The sequence below is a fragment of the Prionailurus viverrinus genome, chromosome F1 (genome assembly GCF_022837055.1).
Source record: "Prionailurus viverrinus isolate Anna chromosome F1, UM_Priviv_1.0, whole genome shotgun sequence".
In the NCBI taxonomy this organism is placed as follows: domain Eukaryota; kingdom Metazoa; phylum Chordata; class Mammalia; order Carnivora; family Felidae; genus Prionailurus; species Prionailurus viverrinus.
In genome coordinates this window covers 532,464-552,500 of record NC_062577.1, presented here as the reverse complement: position 1 = coordinate 552,500, position 20,037 = coordinate 532,464, and the positions used below count along the sequence as shown (strand labels likewise).

At 41.5% G+C, this 20,037-nt stretch overlaps 1 protein-coding gene across 6 annotated transcripts in view; it reads left to right on the top strand.

Moving 5' to 3' along the window:
- The window catches only part of CDC42BPA (CDC42 binding protein kinase alpha), a 323,204-nt gene that overhangs the window by 144,488 nt on the left and 158,679 nt on the right, over positions 1 to 20,037 (top strand). For all 6 annotated transcript variants that reach the window (XM_047839756.1, XM_047839754.1, XM_047839753.1 and 3 more), the window contains exons 6-10: positions 2,855 to 2,948; positions 12,550 to 12,750; positions 14,840 to 15,088; positions 17,132 to 17,211; positions 19,140 to 19,306. In XM_047839756.1, the coding sequence (XP_047695712.1) occupies positions 2,855 to 2,948; positions 12,550 to 12,750; positions 14,840 to 15,088; positions 17,132 to 17,211; positions 19,140 to 19,306 (791 nt within the window). The remainder of the gene's footprint in view (positions 1 to 2,854; positions 2,949 to 12,549; positions 12,751 to 14,839; positions 15,089 to 17,131; positions 17,212 to 19,139; positions 19,307 to 20,037) is intronic.

Sequence of the window (20,037 nt, the reverse complement as noted above, 5' to 3'; positions counted from 1 at the left end):
GACAGTTCAGGGTGAATTCAGACATTGAGGATAATGAAGCCAATTTCCTATAAAAGTTATTGTTGTTTTTCAGTGCATCTATCCTTTCTCTGTCCTCCACAACAGGTGTCACCAAGCTTTTTCTGTAAAGGGTCGGACAGGAAATATTTTAGGCTTTGAAAGCCACACTGTAGTCAGTGCTACTTGCTTCCGCTGTCATAGTGGGAAAGCCAACAGAGACAGTACTTACAAGTGAACGGAAGCGACTTTATTTACAACAAAACTTTATTTTCAACAACAGGCAATGGGCTGGACTTAGCCTGTGTGTCAGTATTTGCCATATTGTGGTGTATTGCACACAGAAATGTCTTCAGTCCTACTATCCCGATTGTATATGAGAAAATTGAGGCATAGAAACCTTGAGTGGTATCATCCCAGTTAAAATGACCCTAGTTGAGGACACAGATCTACAAAAATGTTGCCAAGGCCAATGCCAGAGAGACTGCTGCCTATGTTTTCTTCTAGTTTTATGGTTTCAGGTCTCACATTTAGGTCTTTAATCCATTTTGAGTTTATTTTTGTGTACGGTGTGAGAAAGTGTCCAGTTTCATTCTTTTGCATGGTGCTGTCCAGTTTTCCCAACACAATTGGTTGCATAGAGTGTCTTTTCCCCATTGTGTATTCCTGCCTCCTTTGTTGTAGATTAAGTGACCACATAAGCTTGGGTTTATTTGCTCCCTATCCTGTTCCATACATCTGTCTGCTTTTGTGTCCATACCATACCGTTTGATTATTACATCTTTGTAGTGTAGCTTGAAATCTAGGATCATGATACCTCCAGCTTTGTTCTAAGTAGGTCTCCTCAAGAAAGGGAAACAAAAGAATAAATTATGGGGGCTACATCAAAATAAAAAGGTTTTGGGGTGACTGGGTGGCTCAGTCGGTTAAGCGTCCTACTTCGGCTCAGGTCATGATCTCATATTTTGTGGGTTCAAGCTCCGTGTTGAGCTCTGTGCTGACAGCTCGGAGCCTGGAGCTTGCTTCGGATTCTGTGTCCCCCTTTCTCTTTGCCCCTTCCCCACTCACGCTGTCTCTCTCTCTCTCTTTCTCAAAAATAAACATTAAAAAAAAAAAAAAAAAGCTTTTGCACAGCAAAGGAAACTATCAACAAGACAAAAAGGCAACCTGTTAAATGGGAGAAGATATTTGTTAGTGATACGTCCAATAAGGAGCAAATCTCCAAAATATAGAGAGAACGCCTCCAGCTTAGTAACAAAAAACCAAACTATCTACTTAAAACATGGGCATAAGCACTAAATGGACATTTTTCAAGAGAGTCATATAGAGATGCTGACCATGAAGAGGTACCGAACATCACTCATCATCAGGGAAATGCAAATCCAAACCACAACAAGATGTTATGGTATCCCTGTTGGGATGGCTGGAATCCAAAAAGACAAGAAATAACAGGTGTTGGTGAGGGCGTAGAGAAAAAGGAATGCTCGTGTGCTACTGGTGAGCCTGTAAACTGGTGCAGCCACCGTGGAAAACATTGGGGAAGGGGTGTTCCTAAAAGAATTAAAACCAGAGATACCGTATAATCCAGTAATAACATTCCTGGGTATTTAGCCAAAGAAAACGGAAAGACTAATTTGAAAAGATACGTGCACCCTTATGTTTATTACAACATTATTTATAATAGCCAAGATATGGAAGCAGCCCAGATATCCACTGATAGATGATTGGATGAAGAAGATGTACATACATAGAGCGGATCGTTACTTAACCATAAACAGAATGTGATTTAGCCATTTGTGACAAGATGGATATACCTGAAGAGTATTATGCTAAGTGAGATCAGAGAAAGACAAGCGTCCTGTAATTTCATTTCTGTGTAGATCTAAAAAACAAAACAAATGAACAAAGAAAGAAACAAAAAAACAGACTCTTAAATACAGAGAACGCACTGATGGTTGTCAGAGGTGAGGTGTGTGGGGGGATAGGTGAAATAGGTAAATGGTATTAAGAGGTACAAACCTCCAGTTATAAAATAAATAAGTCAAGGAAAGAAATGGGAAAGAAAATGACCGTAACCACATGGTAATGGAATTCTTTTTGCATATATGATGTTCATAGAAGATTCTTTTTCTTCCTCACCAGGTAGAATACACTGAGAGGGTCTAATCTCTTAATTTTTCACAAGTTTTACATTGTGATTAGAAAACGCGTTGCTGGGTCTTCTTTACAGGAATCGTTTTACGTATGATTTTTGCCAAGGTTTGCAACACTTTTCCTTATTCAAATGTAGAAACAGATACAAAAACTGATGTGATGTGATTTGTTAATTAGATTTGGATACCTTACAAGCATATCACGTAAATTACTACCAAGCGATGTGTCAGATGAATTTCAAAATCAGCTTTATGAAGTAATGTCTTTGGAATTACTTTGAACTGAAATAATTAGAAATTTATTTAGTATGAGGTCGAGGAAGCGTATTTTTCCCTCTCCAATTTCACGGCCTAGAGGATAGTTTGTTTTGTGTGTGTCAAGACATCGTGGTCTTCTCCCTGTATTGAAAGTAGGCCTAACGTGGTCATACTGGAATCTGTGCTCATTATATAGTTAATTCAACCTGAATGAAGACTGCCAAAAAGCTTTTATCTCCAGGAGAACACTGAAAGTGCGTGTGTTTAAGGAAGTTTTCATATGAATCGGAGCCAGGATTTGAACCCATAAAGTTTAGTCAAATAGGTATTCTTAGAGTATTGATTTTAAAAGAAGTTGAAGTTTTCAAATAAAATTTTGTCTTACCAAATAAATGGTTCAGTTCCCCCCCCCCCCCACTAAAAATTGACCATATCTATCTTTTCAGGGACATCAAACCTGACAACATATTGATGGACATGAATGGACATATTCGGTTAGCAGATTTTGGTTCTTGTCTGAAGCTGATGGAAGATGGAACGGTAAATAGAGATAAATCTGAAGTCATTTTATCCATAGAACTCCCCCTTGCTACTTGTCCTCTTTATCTGCTTTAGAATCCACGTATTTACAGTAGTTAACTATCCATCCACCCGTCCGTCCGTCCATCCGTCCTTTGGACTTTCTCCGCGCCACCTTTTCCTACAACAGCGTTTAGGCATACTGACTCATAATAGGGTTTGTTTATAAAGTCCTTTGCCATTTTCACTGTGTATGTTAGTGATGGTAAGATTGATACAGTGCGTCTTTTAGGAGAACTTTGTGTCTTCTTTAGAGGGACTGTTGATTGCTCTTGAGCTATTTTCACAGTTTTAGAGAAGGGAATGAAGTCGGTCCCAGATGGAAGAAGAAAATGTGGCTCCTTCCTCACCTTTATTTTTTTCATCTTTCTTCCCTAGTTGTCTGGTTTTTGTTTTGAGGGACAATGTTCAACAAATGAATGCTTTAATCAGGATAGCCTCTATGTGGATTCAGTTTTACGTGACCATTTGGTTTAGTTGTCCTAACCCTACATCTTTCAGCTGTTTTCTTTCACTTACATAGAAGTCTATATGCCCCAATTTATTCTCTGTTTTGTCTTGTTTTATTTTGCTTGCTTTTCAACTTCCTGGCTATATAGCAGAGGTCCAAATGTAAGTAATTTCAATTGGCAGGCACTGTTTTTGAAAGCAAAGGCCATGAAAATGTCCTATTATTCTGGATCAGTAATTTGACTTCCGAAAATTTATCCTAAGAAGGTATCTTGAAAAAAGTAGATTATATGACTTCTGCCTCTGGTCATGATGAAAAGAGTGATTGGTACCAAATTGTCCTCTCACTATAAACAGCTATAAAAACGTACGTGGGGCGCCTGGGTGGTGCAGTCAGTGAAGCGTAAAACTTCGGCTCAGGTCTGATCTCACCGTTTGTGAGTTCGAGCCCCACGTCAGGCTCTGTGCTGACAGCTCAGAGCCTGGAGCCTGCCTCGGATTCTGTGTCTCCTTCTCTCTCTGCACCTCTCCCGCTTGTACTCTGTCTCCATCGCTCTCTCAAAAGTAAACAAACATTAAAAAAGAAAAATTGGTGACAATACCAAATGCTGACAAGAATGTGAAGTCTGTCACTCACACATTACTGGAGGCAATGTGAAACGGTACAGACACCATAAAAAAGCTTAGTGGTGTCTTAAAAAAAATAAGCATGCAATTACCATGTGATCCAGGAATTGCACACCTGGTGTTTATTCCAGAAAAATAAAAATTTGCATTCCCACAAAAACTGTACATTTATGAATGGTGACAGAAGCTTTATTTGTTATAGCCCCAAATTGGAACACCAGATGTCCTTCTGATGGTTGGTTAAAGAAACTGGTACAGAGGCGCCCCGGGGGTTTAGTCAGTTAAAGCATCCATCTCTTGATCTCAGCTCAGGTGTTGATCTCAGGGTCGTGCGTTCAAGCCCCGAGTTGATGAATCTTAGACTTCCTGTAAACCTGCCCTCCAAGGGTGTAATTGTAAGCTAACCCTTGTTCAAGGAGATCAGGAAGTATTTTTTTTTTATCTTCTTCTACAAGAATTAGTATCTTCAGAGAAAGATAACAGGATCCGTGCTCTGTGCTCCAACAGCTTACTGACAGTGACCAGCATTCAATCAGAAATCACCAAACCAAACAAAAATGGGGACACGATAGGGATTACGATACAGAGTTAAAAAAAAATAGAAGCAGTCAGGGGCACCTGGGTGGCCCAGTTGGTTGAATGTTTGACTCTTGATTTTGGCTCAGGTCGTGACTAAACAATTAAAATACAGCCTTGAAGATTGTTCAGATAAGAAATCTCATCAGAGAAAGAAATCAAATAGACCCTTTATTTTTTTTAAAAATTTAATGTTTGTTTTTGAGAAACACAGAGCGCAAGCAGGGGAGGGGCAGAGAGAGAGGGAGACACAGAATCTGAAGCAGGCTCCAGGCTCTGAGCTGTCCGTCCGCACGGAGCCTGACGCGGGGCTCGAATTCACGAGCCATGAGATCATGACTCGATCTGAAGTCGGGTCACCCAGCTAAGCCACCCAGGTGTCCCTCAAATAGACCTTTTAGAACTTGAAAAGTATAGTAATAGAAATTTAAAAAATTCACAGGAGGAGGTTAATTCAGGTTAGAGTTAGGAGAAGAAAGTGCCAGTGGGTTTGAAGACAGGTCAAAAGAGATGATCCAGTCTGAAGAATAGAGAGAAAAAGACTGAAGCAAAATAATTAGAGGCTCAGGGATCCATAGGATTGGAATACTAGAAGAAGAGAGTGACACAGGAGTAGGAAAACTTTGTAGGATTGGTGATTTTTACCAAATATGATGAAAACATAAATCTAAGAATCTTAGTGTATCTCAAGTTTATAAAAGGGACCCCACTTGTACACAATTAAGCTCCTGAAAATGAAACATAAGAGAAAAAATTGAAAGCTGCCAGAATTGAAACCATGTTCATACTTTGGGAACATGGTAAGAATAACCACAGCTCTCTTGTCAGAAATAATGAAATGATGTCTTTGCAATGCTGAACGGAAAAAAAATGCGTAAACCAAGAGTTCTATGTCAAGCAGAGATATTCTTCAAAAATGAAGGTGAATAAAAGACATTTTCAGTTACATGAAAGATGAGACATTAATCTCCAGCAGGCCTGGATGCTAAGCAGTGTCCTTTAATCCAAAGGAGATGAATGATACCATTTGCATACTTAGATCGGTGGGATAAAGAATATCAGATATGATCAATGAGATAGGTAGGATAAAGACAGAAGACTGTATTTCTTCAGAATGTGCATAAAAGGCATCTGATGACTGTTAAAAGCAATAATAATAACACTGTCACATGGGGTTATGATATAAGTGGAAGTAACACAAACCACGTGAAATGGTCTGTGGAATCACACTGCTCGAGAATACCTGCTGTATGTGAGACAGGAAGTGGGCAGTAGATCGTGCCAGGCATGACACGAGAAGGGAGAAATCGCAGGGTGGTCTTGCTGAGTTGAGAAACCGCAGATCAAAGTCAGGAGGCTGTGGCATCAGGAAGTTGTGGATCAGAATTCTAGAGAGGAGAGAGTCACATGGAAGAAGAATTCCCTGGAAAGAGCTAGCGTTTCCCCACTTCCGCCTGTTACCCGCCCCTTAGACTCACAGCTGGGACTCTGATTCGCAGCCTTCCAGATCCCTGTGCATCCCAGAATGCAGTGCGTACCGTTTGTGTCCGCAGGAGTCACCCCCGATCAAGTTTATTCCTGAAATCGTGGTGCGTCTTCCCAATCATTCATTCTTTATTGATGACCTCAAAATAAATTTCCTGGACATAACAGCAGGTTTATCCTCCATTTAAAAAATTATAATGAGGGGCTCCAGGGGCTCCATGTAAAAAATTATAATGAGGGGCTACGACTTTGACGCAGGTCATGATCTCACGGTTGGTGAGTTCAAGCCCCGCGTCGGGCTCTGCGCTGACAGCCTAGAGCCTGCTTCGGATTCTGCCCCTCCCTCCCTCCCTCTCTCAAAAATAAATAAACATTTAAAAATTATAATGAGTAAGCCTTTATACTAGTTTTCTTTCCATTTAATTTCTTTTTCCTCGAAGCGATCTGTATGTATTTTAAGAAGGGTTATCGTAAAAACTGCATTCCTGTGTCCTGTTCTTTCTACTCTGGATCTCTTTTGCTAGAGGAAGACACTTACAGACTTTTGGCTTTTCTTCTGTCGTTTCTTTTACTTACGTATTTCTGGTTACCATATTTTGCTACTATCTTTTGATTATTTAGCTTTAGATTTTACCTGTTAATTTCCTACCGTGGAAAATTTCCTACCATCTCATCCAACCCATACGCTTTTGTCTTCCTAGTGTAAGTATCACAGTCTTTCCTCAAATCCTATTCAGTTATGATTTTATACAAAATATTGTTCATAGTGCTGCCATGTGGTTTATTTTAATTATAATTATTTTCTTGAACAGCTTTTTGTTGTCCTTGGAGTAAGTGACCACCTTGCCTGGTTTTCTGTGTAATCCTTGCCAGTTTATCCCCAAACTCTCCACCCTGTAATTCTTCTCTCTCTCAGACACATTAAGTCACTTAGTGGTTCCCTTTTATCTTTTGGAGATGGCTACCCTAGAGCCTTGCCACCCCCCTTTCTAATCTGGACTGTTCTGTTGGCCTGTCGTAGCACAGTCATGCCACTACTGTCCCACCCCTCCTCATGGGATTAGCTGCACGGCTCTGTAGTGGTACCTCCTCTGTCTCCTGGGTCCCGTGTCTGGCTTTCTTTCCCCCTGGTAGTAGCTGCCTGAGAAGGGTTCTGGGGAAGTAAATATTTTATCATCTTGCACATCTTAAAAATGGTGTCACTTCTACCCTCGTACTTGATTGATAATTTATTTGGGCATAGTATTATAGATTTGAAATTATATCTAGCAGGCGTTGCCTTGTCTTCTAATTTACTGTGGAGACATCTGGCGACGTTCTAGTTCTCAATTCTTCTATTGTAATCCTCCCCACCCCCCACCTTATCTGGAAGCTTGTGGAAAATCTGTTTGTCCCAGGGTTCTGAAATGTTACGATTATATGACTTTGGATAGGATTTATTTATCACCTGGGCAGCTGCCTCAATTTTAACCTTTCCCAAATTTTATGACTTTCCAAGTCAAGTGTCACCTTGCTTTTTGGCTCTCACCTGCAGGTTAAAACTCTGCCATCTTACTCACTACATGTCTTTATAAGAAGTCAGTTTCTGGGAGAGATGTCCTGCTGTAATTCCTTTTCTTCTCAAATTGTCTCGGCTGTCCTTGGCCATTTGTTTTTCCGTATGATCGTTGGGATTATATTCTTGGTTTGTATACATACGTGTACACGCATACAAATACCCCTTCACAAACAAGCTTGTAGACCTGCATTGAATATAGAGGTTGATTTCGGGGAAATTTATGTCCATAACATGGAATCTTGCCTTCCATAAATATGGTGTCTCTCCCCTTTGTTTTAGGTTCTCCTTTATGTCTGTTTTTGAAGTTTTATCATTATGTTCACCTTAAATCCATGACCTTAATTTGTTAAGCTTGTTCCTAGGCATACTGTGGATTTTTGGGGGCATGGAGCATTATAAATGATAACTTTAAAAAGTTTCCAGTTGAATAGCTTGTTACTTTTGTTGAGGACCAAGTTGAGTTTTGTATACTCATCTTGAAGCTAGCAAGCTCACTAAATTTCTTATTGAAAATAATTTGTAGATTCTTCTAGATTTTCTATATAGACAGTCATATGATCCACAAGTAATAATCAGCTTCGGGCTTTGTCTTCTCCATTCCTTACATATGCTAGTTTTTACCCTTATGCAGTGATCTTCAGTCTAGTATTACATAGATAGGAATATTGGGAGTTTCTATGCCTTCTTCTTGACATTAACAGTGTTTCTCCTATAGGGTCAAATTTAGCATGATGTTTGCTGTAAACTTTTGGTGTATATTCTTCATAAGATTAAGGAAGTTTCTGTTTCTTATTACTAAGAATATGTTGTTATCGTTATTGTCGTAATTAAATGATTTTTCTGCATCCATCAAGATGATGATATTAGGATGTTTTCCCTTTAATCTGTTAATCTGATGGATGACATAGATTGTCTAATGTTAAGTCATCCATTCTCTGGCTAAACATAACTTTATGATGAAGGCGTATTCATATTTCTGAACAAATTGCTAGGTTGACTCTGCTAATATTTTATATTGTATTGTTACCTGAGATTCATACTTGAGATTGATCATATCTGAGGTTGTGGTATGATTTTCTTTCTCAAATCATTCTTGTCTGGTTTCTGTGGTTGTGTATTTTAGCCTTATAAAATGGACAGGGGAGTAGTCATATCCTCTCCCCTTACCCATTTTGGCTTTAGAGCAGTTAATCTGTAACACAGGGGTTATGTAATTTGTAGAATGGTGGAACTCACTTTTAAATCACCTTTGCCTTAGTGAGGTTTTGTTTTCTTCTTCTTCTTCCTTTTTTTTTTTTTTTTTTTTTTTGTTTTCCAGGTAGATTTTATACTATTGATTCAAACTTTTTAATGGTTATAGGTCTCTTTGGTTTTCTATTTCTTCCTGAGTCATTTTTGGTAAGTTATTATTTTTTTCCTATGAAAATTGTCTGTTTTCTCTGAGTTTTCTATTTTGTTGGTATAACGTTCAGATTGCACTCTTCGTAGCTTTAAAATCTGTTACATGTGTAGGGTTTTTTTGTTTTTTTCCACCCTAATGTTGTTTATTTGTGCTTTTCTTTTCCTTTGTCAGTTGGCTATATAATAGAGCATCTGACTCTTTTTCAGTTCTAAATACTTTTCAACTTCAGTTAGAACATTTCTGTGGACCATGATTATATAGTTATGTGCTTTTTAGTATCCGTAGTATTGTATTTGCTTATTTATATACAATATCCGCTTTAGAGTAAGGCCTATTACATGGGGCTGCCTCTTGCTTCAAACCTCGTATAGGGTGAGGGCCCTCTTGTCCTCCTGTATATGTTAAAACCTGAGGACCTAGAACATGAAAACCAACATTCCCCAGCCAGCCCCACTCCTTGCTCTAATGATTATCACCCTGGTTCCCAAACATTTCTTGATTATAGGCCCCTAAGAATTTCTTTTTTTTTTTTTTAAGAGCTCATTGTTTATAGAGCTATGTTTATAAAGATGGTTGTTTTGTATTTTATGTAGCATTTTTAAGAGTTTGCAGTGGAAGAGTTCTCAAGTTACTTAATCTCAGGATTGCCAAATATGAAGTCTATTCTAATGATTAACCAAGAATATTTTTTTTTAGAAAATCCAGAATATTAGCCGTTATTCTACCCTGAGAATGTTCATTTTTTGATATGCTCCTTTATTTATTTATTTTTCTAAATATGAAATTTATTGTCAAATTGGTTTCCATACAGCACCCAGTGCTCATCCCAACAGGTGCCCTCCTCAATGCCCATCACCCACTTTCCCCTCCCTCCCTCCCTCCCTCCATCAGCCCTCAGTTTGTTCTCAGTTTTTAAGAGTCTCTTATGCTTTGGCTCTCTCCCACTCTAACCTCTTTTTTGTTTTTCCTTCCCCTCCCCCATGGGTTCCTGTTAAGTTTCTCAGGATCCACGTAAGAGTGAAAACATACGGTATCTGTCTTTCTCTGTATGGCTTATTTCACTTAGCATCACACTCTCCAGTTCCATCCACATTGCTACAAAAGGCCATATTTCATTCTTTCTCATTGCCACATAGTATTCCATGTGTATATAAATCACAATTTCTTTATCCATTCGTCAGTTGATGGACATTTAGGCTCTTCCCATAATTTGGCTATTGTTGAGAGTGCTGCTATAAACATTGGGGTACACGTGCCCCTATGCATCAGCACTCCTGTATCCCTTGGGTAAATTCCTAGCAGTGCTATTGCTGGGCCATAGGGTAGATCTAGTTTTAATTTTTTGAGGAACCTCCACACTTTTCCGGAGCGGCTGCACCAGTTTGCATTCCCACCAACAGTGCAAGAGGGTTCCCGTTTCTCCACATCCTCGCCAGCATCTATAGTCTCCTGATTTGTTCATTTTAGCCACTGTGACTGGTGTGAGGTGGTATCTGAGTGTGGTTTTGATTTGTATTTCCCTGATGAGGAGCAGCGTTGAGCATCTTTTCATGTGCCTGTTGGCCATCTGGATATCTTCTTTAGAGAAGTGTCTATTCATGTTTTCTGCCCATTTCTTCACTGGATTATTTGTTTTTCGGATGTGGAGTTTGGTGAGCTCTTTATAGATTTTGGATACTAGCCCTTTGTCCAATATTTCATGTGCAGATCTCTTTCCCCAGTCTGTTGGTTGCCTTTTAGTTTTGTTGCTTGTTTCCTTTGCAGTGCAGAAGCTTTTTATCTTCATGAGGTCCCAATAGTTCATTTTTGCTTTTAATTCCCTTGCCTTCGGGGATGGGTCAAGTAAGAAATTACTGCAGCTGAGGTCAGAGGTTTTTTCCTGCTTTCTTCTCTAGGGTTTTGATGAGAACGAGCAATCCTAAAATTTGTATGGAACCGCAAAAGACCCCGGATAGCCAAAGTAATATTGAGGAAGAAAACCAAAGCGGGAGGCATCACAATCCCAGACTTTAGCCTCTACTACAAAGCTGTAATCATCAAGACAGTATGGTATTGGCACAAAAACAGACACATAGACCAATAGAATAGAACAGAAACCCCAGAATTACACCCACAAAAGTATGGCCAACTAATCTTTGACAAAGCAGGAAAGAATATCCAATGGAAAAAAGACAGTCTCTTTAACAAATGGTGCCGGGAGAACTGGACAGCAACATGCAGAAGGATGGAACTAGACCACTTTCTTACACCATTCACAGAAATTAACTCAAAATAGATAAAGGACCTGAATGTGGTCTGCTCCTTTAAAACATACAAAGAATTAATTTTCTTGTACTTTAGAGTACCTTATAAGATGTGTTCCCCAAATCATTTTTAGCAATTATTTTCTCATTTACATCTAACTTACCATAATTATATGCTCAGCTATTCTTTATTGGGACTTAATTTTTTGAAGAGTATGTTTTTCTCCCTTTGTAACTTTTTAAATTAATAAGTAGTTTGCAGTACGTTGTCAATATTTATTTCCTTAGGTTTCAGTTGAGATGTTTAAAAAAAGGATATTTTGAAATAATTTCTGGACTGCTCATAAATACTGGCCTTTTTGGGGCGAGTTACTTTTCTTCCTTTCAGTGAATTGTAGGGGTGCCTGGGTGGCTCAGGCGGTTGAGCGCCCGTCTTTGGCTCAGGTCACGATCTTGCGGTCCGTGGGTTCGAGCCCCGCATCGGGCTCTGTGCTGACAGCTCGAAGCCTGGAGCCTGTTTCAGATTCTGTGTCTCCCTATCTCTCTGCTCCTCCCCTGTTCACGCTCTCTCTCTCAAAAATAAATAAACATTAAAAAAAATTTTTTTTTAATGAATTGTAGGATTTTCCCAGGTTGATTTTTTTTTTTTTTTAATATGTACATGGTAGTCAGATAATATCAGTAATGAATGTTCTGTACTGAGTATTCAATTTGTTTTTAATGGTTGTGTGTCCAAATCATATGGCAACCCTAAGTATAGTCAATGAAGCAACAGCAGTAATAAATATTCTATAGTGTTATGAAATCAGAGGACTGCCAGTGTGGAGATTATATAAAATTTAATTGTGTGTACAAGGAGACCAAATTCAGGTAATGAAAAAGTTGTAGTTGTTTTGAAATAATGTCTGTTGTGTATTTAAGTAAATCTAAATATTTTTAGTTAAAAATTATTATTTATTGGGGCGCCTGGGTGGCTCAGTCGGTGAAACATCCGACTTCAGCTCGGGTCATGATCTCATAGTTCGTGAGTTTGAGCCCCACGTCAGGCTCTGTGCTGACAGCTCGGAGCCTGGAGCCTGCTTCGGGTTCTGTGTCTCCCTCTCTCTCTGCCCCTCCTCTGCTCATGCTCTCTCTCTCAAAAATGTATAAACGTTAAAAAAAAATTTAGCAATTATTTATTTCTAATGTAGTAGATTACTAATAGTGTGTGAACTTCTTCAGGTCCAGTCTTCAGTGGCTGTTGGAACTCCAGATTATATCTCTCCTGAAATCCTTCAAGCTATGGAAGACGGGAAAGGCAGATATGGACCTGAGTGTGACTGGTGGTCTTTGGGCGTCTGTATGTATGAAATGCTTTATGGAGAAACACCATTTTATGCAGAATCTCTGGTGGAGACATATGGAAAAATTATGAATCATAAAGTTAGTATATTTCACTTTTTTCAACAACTGAATGTGGTAAATAATACATGTAATAAATTTAAAGTAATGTGATATTTAAAAAGAAAATATTTTCTAAGAACAGTGAACAGTTGAATTTCTGTGCTAATAGGGAACATGACTAAACATGAATAATCAAAATCCATAAATTAGACGTAAGATTATTAGCTCTCCCTTTGCCTGTATTTTATTAGAAATGCTAATAAATAGGAAATTAAGGGGCGCCTGGGTGGCTCAGTCGGTTCAGTGTCCGACTTCAGCTCAGGTCACAATCTCACAGTTCGTGGGTTCGAGCCCCGCGTCAAGCTCTATGCTGACAGCTCAGAGCCTGGAGCCTGTTTCAGATTCTGTGTCTCCCTCTCTCTCTGCCCCTCCCCTGTTCCCGCTCTGTCTCTGTCTCAAGAATAAATAAATAATAAAAAAAAAATTTTTTTTTAAATAGGAAATTAAATGGTTTCATCAGTAGAATAACAAAGATCGTAAACAGATAATTTGTATCCTTAATACTATAAGTACATTAATAACTAGAATACATTTAAAAAATTCTCATCCTTGGCAGTAATAACACAAAATGCAAATCAAAATAAAAATGAGCTATTTGTTTTCTCACCTGGCAAAGATGAAAAATTATACTCTGTACTGTAAATAACTCAGTGAGATGAATGTTGTTAGATGTTGATAGGAATATAAATTGATGTAGCCTTTCTGTCAACAAGTTTATAAGTACGCATCTAGAGCCTTAAAAACGGTTGAACTTTGGGGGGGCCTGGGTGGCTCAGTTGGTTAAGTGTCCAACTCTTGGTTTCGGCTCAGGTCACGATCGCATAGTTCGTGAGTTCAAGCCCCACATCGGGCTGTGCGCTGACAGTGCAGAGCTTCTTGGGATTCTCTGTCTCCCTGTCTCTCTGCCCCTCCCCTGCTCGCTCGCTCGCTCACAATAAATGAATAACTTAAAAATTTTTTAAAAAATGATAGAACTTTGGATTGAGCAACTTGAGTTTTAGGACTCTGCCCTAAAGGAAACATTCAGTTCAACCAAGATGTATGTACAGGAATACTTCTTCCAGTCTTGCTTATGATCAAAGCAGTGGAAACAATCCAGATTCACCACAGGGACAAATGAATAGAACCTTATTAATCCATTTAGTACCAAGTGAAATAGAAATAAATTATAAGAAGAAGTTGTTTCTGGTTGATTGGTTTCAGCAGAGCATGAGCAGTTGCAAAAATCTGGAATAGGAATATCCCATAAAAGGAGTGACGATCTGTTCTTCTTAGTTGATCTGGTGAAACAGTTACAATTAGTTGACTCTGCTGTGTAGTTGACGCTTTTCCAGAGAGTCGACGTTTCCTGTAGAGTTGGCGCTCTGGTACCTGGCTGTGAAGGTAACCTGCTAAAGTAGTTAGGAAGAGTGGACAGACAGGGAAGGGCTACGCAGTTGTAATTAGCGCATCGAGCATTTCGGAGAGACACCGTTGTCTGTGACATGGCGGGCCAGAGCGTGGGTTCCGGAGTTGGGCCGCTCCACCCAAGCCCGTCGTATGACTGGGAGCGAACTCCCTGGGCCTTTGTTTCCTCCTCTGTGCAGCTGGGATAAGAGAGGTGCCTGCCTTCGACCCCCGCTGTGAGGACTCACCAGGTGGGTGCGTAGAGCACGTCATGGTGTCAAGTACACGTTCCGTTCTTTCCAAATATCTGTTACCGTTACTCAGCCCTTCGTTCGCGACTTATCCGAACGTTACCCGTCACATATGCTCTCTTGAAAGGTTGAGTCAGACTCTACTTTTAATAAGTTCTCTTCATTCCGACAGCAGAGTGAGGTACGTTGGCATTTGATTTTTTCTTCTTCCTGCAGTGTGTGCATGACTGAGTCACACTTAAAATGACAAGTTCCTTTAGGAAAATTCTCTGTTCTCACCCATCCCTGGATCTCCTGTAGTATGAGTACTTGGTAGCAGTGAACACTTATTAGACATTTTTAAGAGAAAGCGCATCTTGAAGAACGAATGAATGTTCATCAGCCTACTTAGGGAGTTCAACACTGGTTTCTATTTTGTGTCTGTTTTTCAGGAGAGGTTTCAGTTTCCAGCTCAAGTGACCGATGTGTCTGAAAATGCTAAGGATCTTATTCGAAGGCTCATTTGCAGCAGAGAACACCGACTGGGTCAGAACGGCATAGAAGACTTTAAGAAACACCCCTTTTTCAATGGAATCGATTGGGATAATATTCGAAACTGTGAAGCACCTTATATTCCAGAAGTTAGTAGCCCCACAGATACATCCAATTTTGATGTGGATGATGATTGTTTAAAGAACTCTGTAAGTATGACTCTGTGAAGGGGTTCTGTCTCTTCCTTTTTAACATGGTTATAAAGCAGTTTCATGGGCCTCCTCATCAATTACCAGTCAGACCGTTATCATGGCTTCTAGTATTTATTCTCCCAGACGTGAAGCGATTAAGAGAGTCCACTGAGGTGAACATGTTTATTCATGACAAGGAGCAGAATTCAGCTTCACGATTTACTCATTAGGTCAGTGATGCCTTAGGTTTCCGAGGAAGAGGAGAAATTAGCTGCTTAGAAAAGTGGACTCATGATGGCAGAGTGAGGAGGTTGGCCAATCTCTCCTTCAAGAGCGCCATGGTACTGGACCATTGCGGGGCTTGACAAATCACCCAGGGTAAATAAATTGAGAAGCATTTATTCATAAGAACCTGAGCTTTGGTTAACAAGCGCCCCCACCGCCTTCCATCAGCTTGGTTGGGGCCGTCGAACGTTGGCAGGAAGCTGCTTCTGCTGATGCCATTGGGAGAGCTGCCCATGCCCGGTGGTGGTGCCTTGAGAGATAGCAAAGTTGTGGGGAAAGAAGGGGGTGGAAATCTACGGCCTGCCTGTCCTGAGGTCCCGGCCTTACCTGGGGTGGTGGCAGACCAACAGGGTAGCCAGGCCTTCAACCACCTGGGGCTTACGGGCCTGTTAGGTCCTCGACCCCTGCTCCAAACCTTTAGGTTACATAGGTGCAATTTAGGACAAGAAGAATGCATGATTTTATGGTTTTTGTCTGGTTAGTCTTTTTTTTTTTTTTTAAAGTTTATTTTGAGAGAGAGAAAGAGAGGGAGAGAGAACACAAGTGGGGGAGGGGCAGAGAGAGGGAGAGAGAGAGAGAGAGAGAGAGAGAGAAAGGGAGAGAGAATCCCAGGCAGGCTCCACACCATCAGTGTGGAGCCCAGATGTGGAGCTCGAACTCACAGAACCGTGAGATCATGACCCCAGCTGAAATCAAGAGTCGGCCACTTAACTGACTGAGCCACCCGGGGGCCCTGTCTTCTTGATTTGAACTTTATTTTTTATTCCACTGTTTTATTTCTTATGGTTTTAATTCTACACTAAGAATTTTTATGTTAATTTTATGTCACTTTTCACTGTTCAGTAAGTAGCATATGCAAGGCAGTTAAGAACTTCTTATGCTTCCCTCTCTGGGCTTTCCTCATCAGTTTCTTTCTTATTATAGGAGTTGTATTTACCATTAACAGAAATTTGAGTCCTTCCAAATTCGATACGTGGTACAGTCGATTCTGATCATGGTAGTTACATGTTCAACTAGGTTTCTGTGTACCCTGTGTTAGTGAACCAGGGAAACTCCTAGGGGAAACTCACGGTTAGGTTCTTGTGAGCCTCTGGTCTTTTGATCAGCCAATCAATACATAACCTTGTTTTATGTATGTTTCTATTTAAAGTCACTTTATTTCATGTATACTGTTGATTGATGAAGTTCGAATTCACAGCCAGCAGCCACGTAACTCGCGCCCGAACAGAGCTTGTCTAACGCACATACTTCTTTGTAGGGCACGCCGCAGCCGCCTTGCTTAGGAGGGCCGGATGGCTCTTGGGCCCTGTGCCTGCAGGGCAGAAAACTGTGAAAGACATGGCACACGTAGGCCCCGGAAAGAGCATGGGTTGGTAGTATCTCAGCTGACCCAGGAAGGCAGAACGCCTCCCTGTCCAGTGCCAGCTGCGAACGTAGGCCCCGGGCAGCTCGGTTTTGTTTGTTTGTTTCCTTGCATACGTCCCTGAGCGAGTGCAGAAGGACTGTGAGTATTGATTTCGAGTCACAAATAATTCTTAGCGACGAGGCAGATCGGCAGGTATGAATACGTGATTAATGACTGGACTCTCGGCGTCAGCCTTTCAGTCTCGATTTTCGTTGTTATTAGAATTTTATCGTACGTCACTATGCATCTGCACCAAACCAGATCGGGGTTTCTAAATCCACGGGCCCGTATTTCCACTTGACGTCTAATATGTGGATCGGCCTGCAGGTCACAGTCGCTTATTTCTTACCAGATGTTTTCTCGTCCCTTAGGAAACGATGCCCCCCCCCACACATACCGCCTTTTCTGGCCACCACCTGCCGTTTGTTGGTTTCACATACACTAGTAGCTGGTAAGTTTGAAAAGTTAACATACTTTGGACAGCTTAAAGCCCATTAAAATGAACTGAGGTTTTAAAATCTGTACAAGAAAGCCTTGAAAAAAAACAAAAAATTTCAATACAGGATGAAGCTACTGCAGGAAAAAGTTAAACACACGAGGACTTTAAGTGATTTTGGAGGAGAAAGAAGGACAGTAGAGCTCAGAATCTTACTCTTAGCCACGGGCACCAACTGGAAGAGTCCCTTGCTCTTGAGCAAATACACCCCGTGTGCCAGGCAGGCCCCGTCACCTTGGCCGTCTTCTCACGGGCCACCACTCCGATGCCCGCTGCCCGTTCCTCCTTACCCGGCTTAAGCTGAGTGCGATTGTAATCACTCGTGTGCCCCGTGACTCCTCGGCCGCCTCCTGCTCTGTCACGTGGTTTCGCTAAGGTGACATCATCCTTACAGTCCCCGTTTCTGCCCGCACCTGTGCCGCTCAGGGTCCAGAGAAAAACACCTGACCGCTCTTGCTGGTCCTTCCTTAAGTTCGTGGTTACCAACCTCCCGCGCTCCTCTTGCTGCCTGGAAAGCGTGCCGTGTTACCCTCCGTGCCCATTCTTCCGCTCCCCCGGGTAACTGTTTCGTGCTTTGAACTTTCCTCTGAAACCTCTGTCGCCATGCTCTCACCTCGCAGTCTCGCCTCCTGTTTCACGGAGAGGTTGCGGCGGGTGGTTTCCGCAGGCTCCTTCACACGTGGACCACCTGCCTCCCTCTGGCCCCGGGCTCTCGTCTGTGTGGATGAACTGGGGGGTTTTCCGGGGCACTTGCCTGGCCGCCTCTCACCTCTCTGGCCACTCCTCTGTCTCTGGCCCTGTGCCCCAGCGCTTAGTCTTGGGACCTTTCCCGCTTACGCTCTGGCACACTGCCAGAAATTTGCTGGTGTGTCCCCGGCAGAGACCTCTCCGCTCTCTCCTACTTAGCATCTCTCAACCACCCGCTTCACGTGTTTCTAATGTTGTCTCTTGGATTTCTCTGAACGCGTCTGGTCCTGCCAAAAGTCACAGCGTATCGCCCCTCCATTCAGGACCAGCCCCCACTGTCCTCCCAAGCCCAGTGCCTTCGTATCTTAATCCAAACCAAACTTCTCACAAGGCCCTGCACGACTGGCTTCCTTTATCTTTCTGTTTCTCCCTACTCTCGACCTTGCTTACTCGACTCCAGCCACACACGTCTCCTTTCTGGCCTGTGAATGTGCCAGACACGCTCTCGCCTCAGAGCTTTTGCACTTCTGTTCCATCTGCCTGGAATGCTGATTCCCCTGTGGCTCCCTTGGCTGGTCCCCTTCCTCGCTCTGGACTTTCTTCCGAGTTCCTTTCTGAGTGATAGCTGCCTGGCCACTTTGTCTAGATTTTTATTTCCTCCCCATTAATGCTCGACACCCCCACACACACACTCCTTCCCTGCTTTGTCTCTTAGCAGGCAGCTCTAATGCCCTGAAGATTTTACTCATTTGTCTGGTTTGTTTCTGTCCCTGGAAGCCAAGCTCTTCATGGGCAAGCGTCTCTTTTGCTCGCTGTTGGATGTCCAACACTTTACGTATTTTTAGCTAAGTATTGAATTAAAGCATTCACTTTTGCATCCAAATTTTGATAGCGAGAACATGATGTGTGCTTTGGACTATGATTTCACTTGGGTGGTCACCTTGTTTTCAGCAAACTTCACTTTACGATTTGTGGTTATTAAAATTCAAGATAAGTGGGACGATTTTTCACTTAAAAATTCTTCTAAAAAGTCATTTGTGTTGAGTTGTGCAAAAAATGTGTTTTACAGTCACTGCAGAGATGGCCAACTGTAATTAGCTATTTAAATCCATGTTTTAAATGGACAGTTTCAAAAGGCTCTTTTTTCCTTCAGACTTTCTGTTTCTGTGTGAACTCACCTTGTTTTGTCTCCGCAGTGTTCTTTCTGATCGGAGCTGTTTACGAGTGACAGCCGGGCCCGCTTCCCTCGACCTGGATGTCAACGTTCAGAGGACTCTGGACAACAACTTGGCCACGGAAGCTTATGAGAGAAGAATTAAGCGCCTTGAGCAGGAAAAACTTGAACTTAGCAGAAAGCTTCAAGGTAAATATGTTTTAAAGGTGGTATTTTATCCCTTTTTTGAATTGGACTCACAGTTTTAGGAACTGTGTATTGTAAGCGTTGTTTTATCTTGAAAAGAAATTTATTTTATGAGGTGGAAAAAATCCAATGGAAGAAAGTCACGCAGAATACAGTATGATACCATTTATGTAAACTCATGACATTAACAGTAAACCGCAAAACAGCCCTTGTTCCCCCGCGGGTGCGTATGTGTGCACCTAGACACGTCTGGGGACAAGGAGCCCTTCGCATCCTAGCGTACCGCTCGGTGTGCCTACCATATTTCCTTATCCTAAAAAGTTCCTCTTCCTAGCACACTCTCTCTGCGACATCGCTCCTGTCCTCATACTTGGTGATTTTGTTCCCTTTCTTTCTTTTTCTTTCTTTCTTTCTTTCTTTCTTTCTGTCTGTCTGTCTGTCTGTCTGTCTGTCTGTCTATTTTAAGTTTATGTATTTATTTTGAGAAAGAGAGAACGTGAGCCGGGGAGGGACGGAGAGAGAAGGAGAGAGGGAATCCCACGTAGAAGCCCATGCAGGGTTCAAACTCACGAACCGTGAGATCATGACCTGAGCCGACACCAGGAGTCAGATGCGTAACCTACTGAGCCACCCAGGCGCCCCAAATACTTGGTGACCTTAAAATGCATGTTGGCAGACCTCTTTAATATTCCGACTTCTTGGTCTCTTGATTGTTCACGTCCAATGATCTTGTC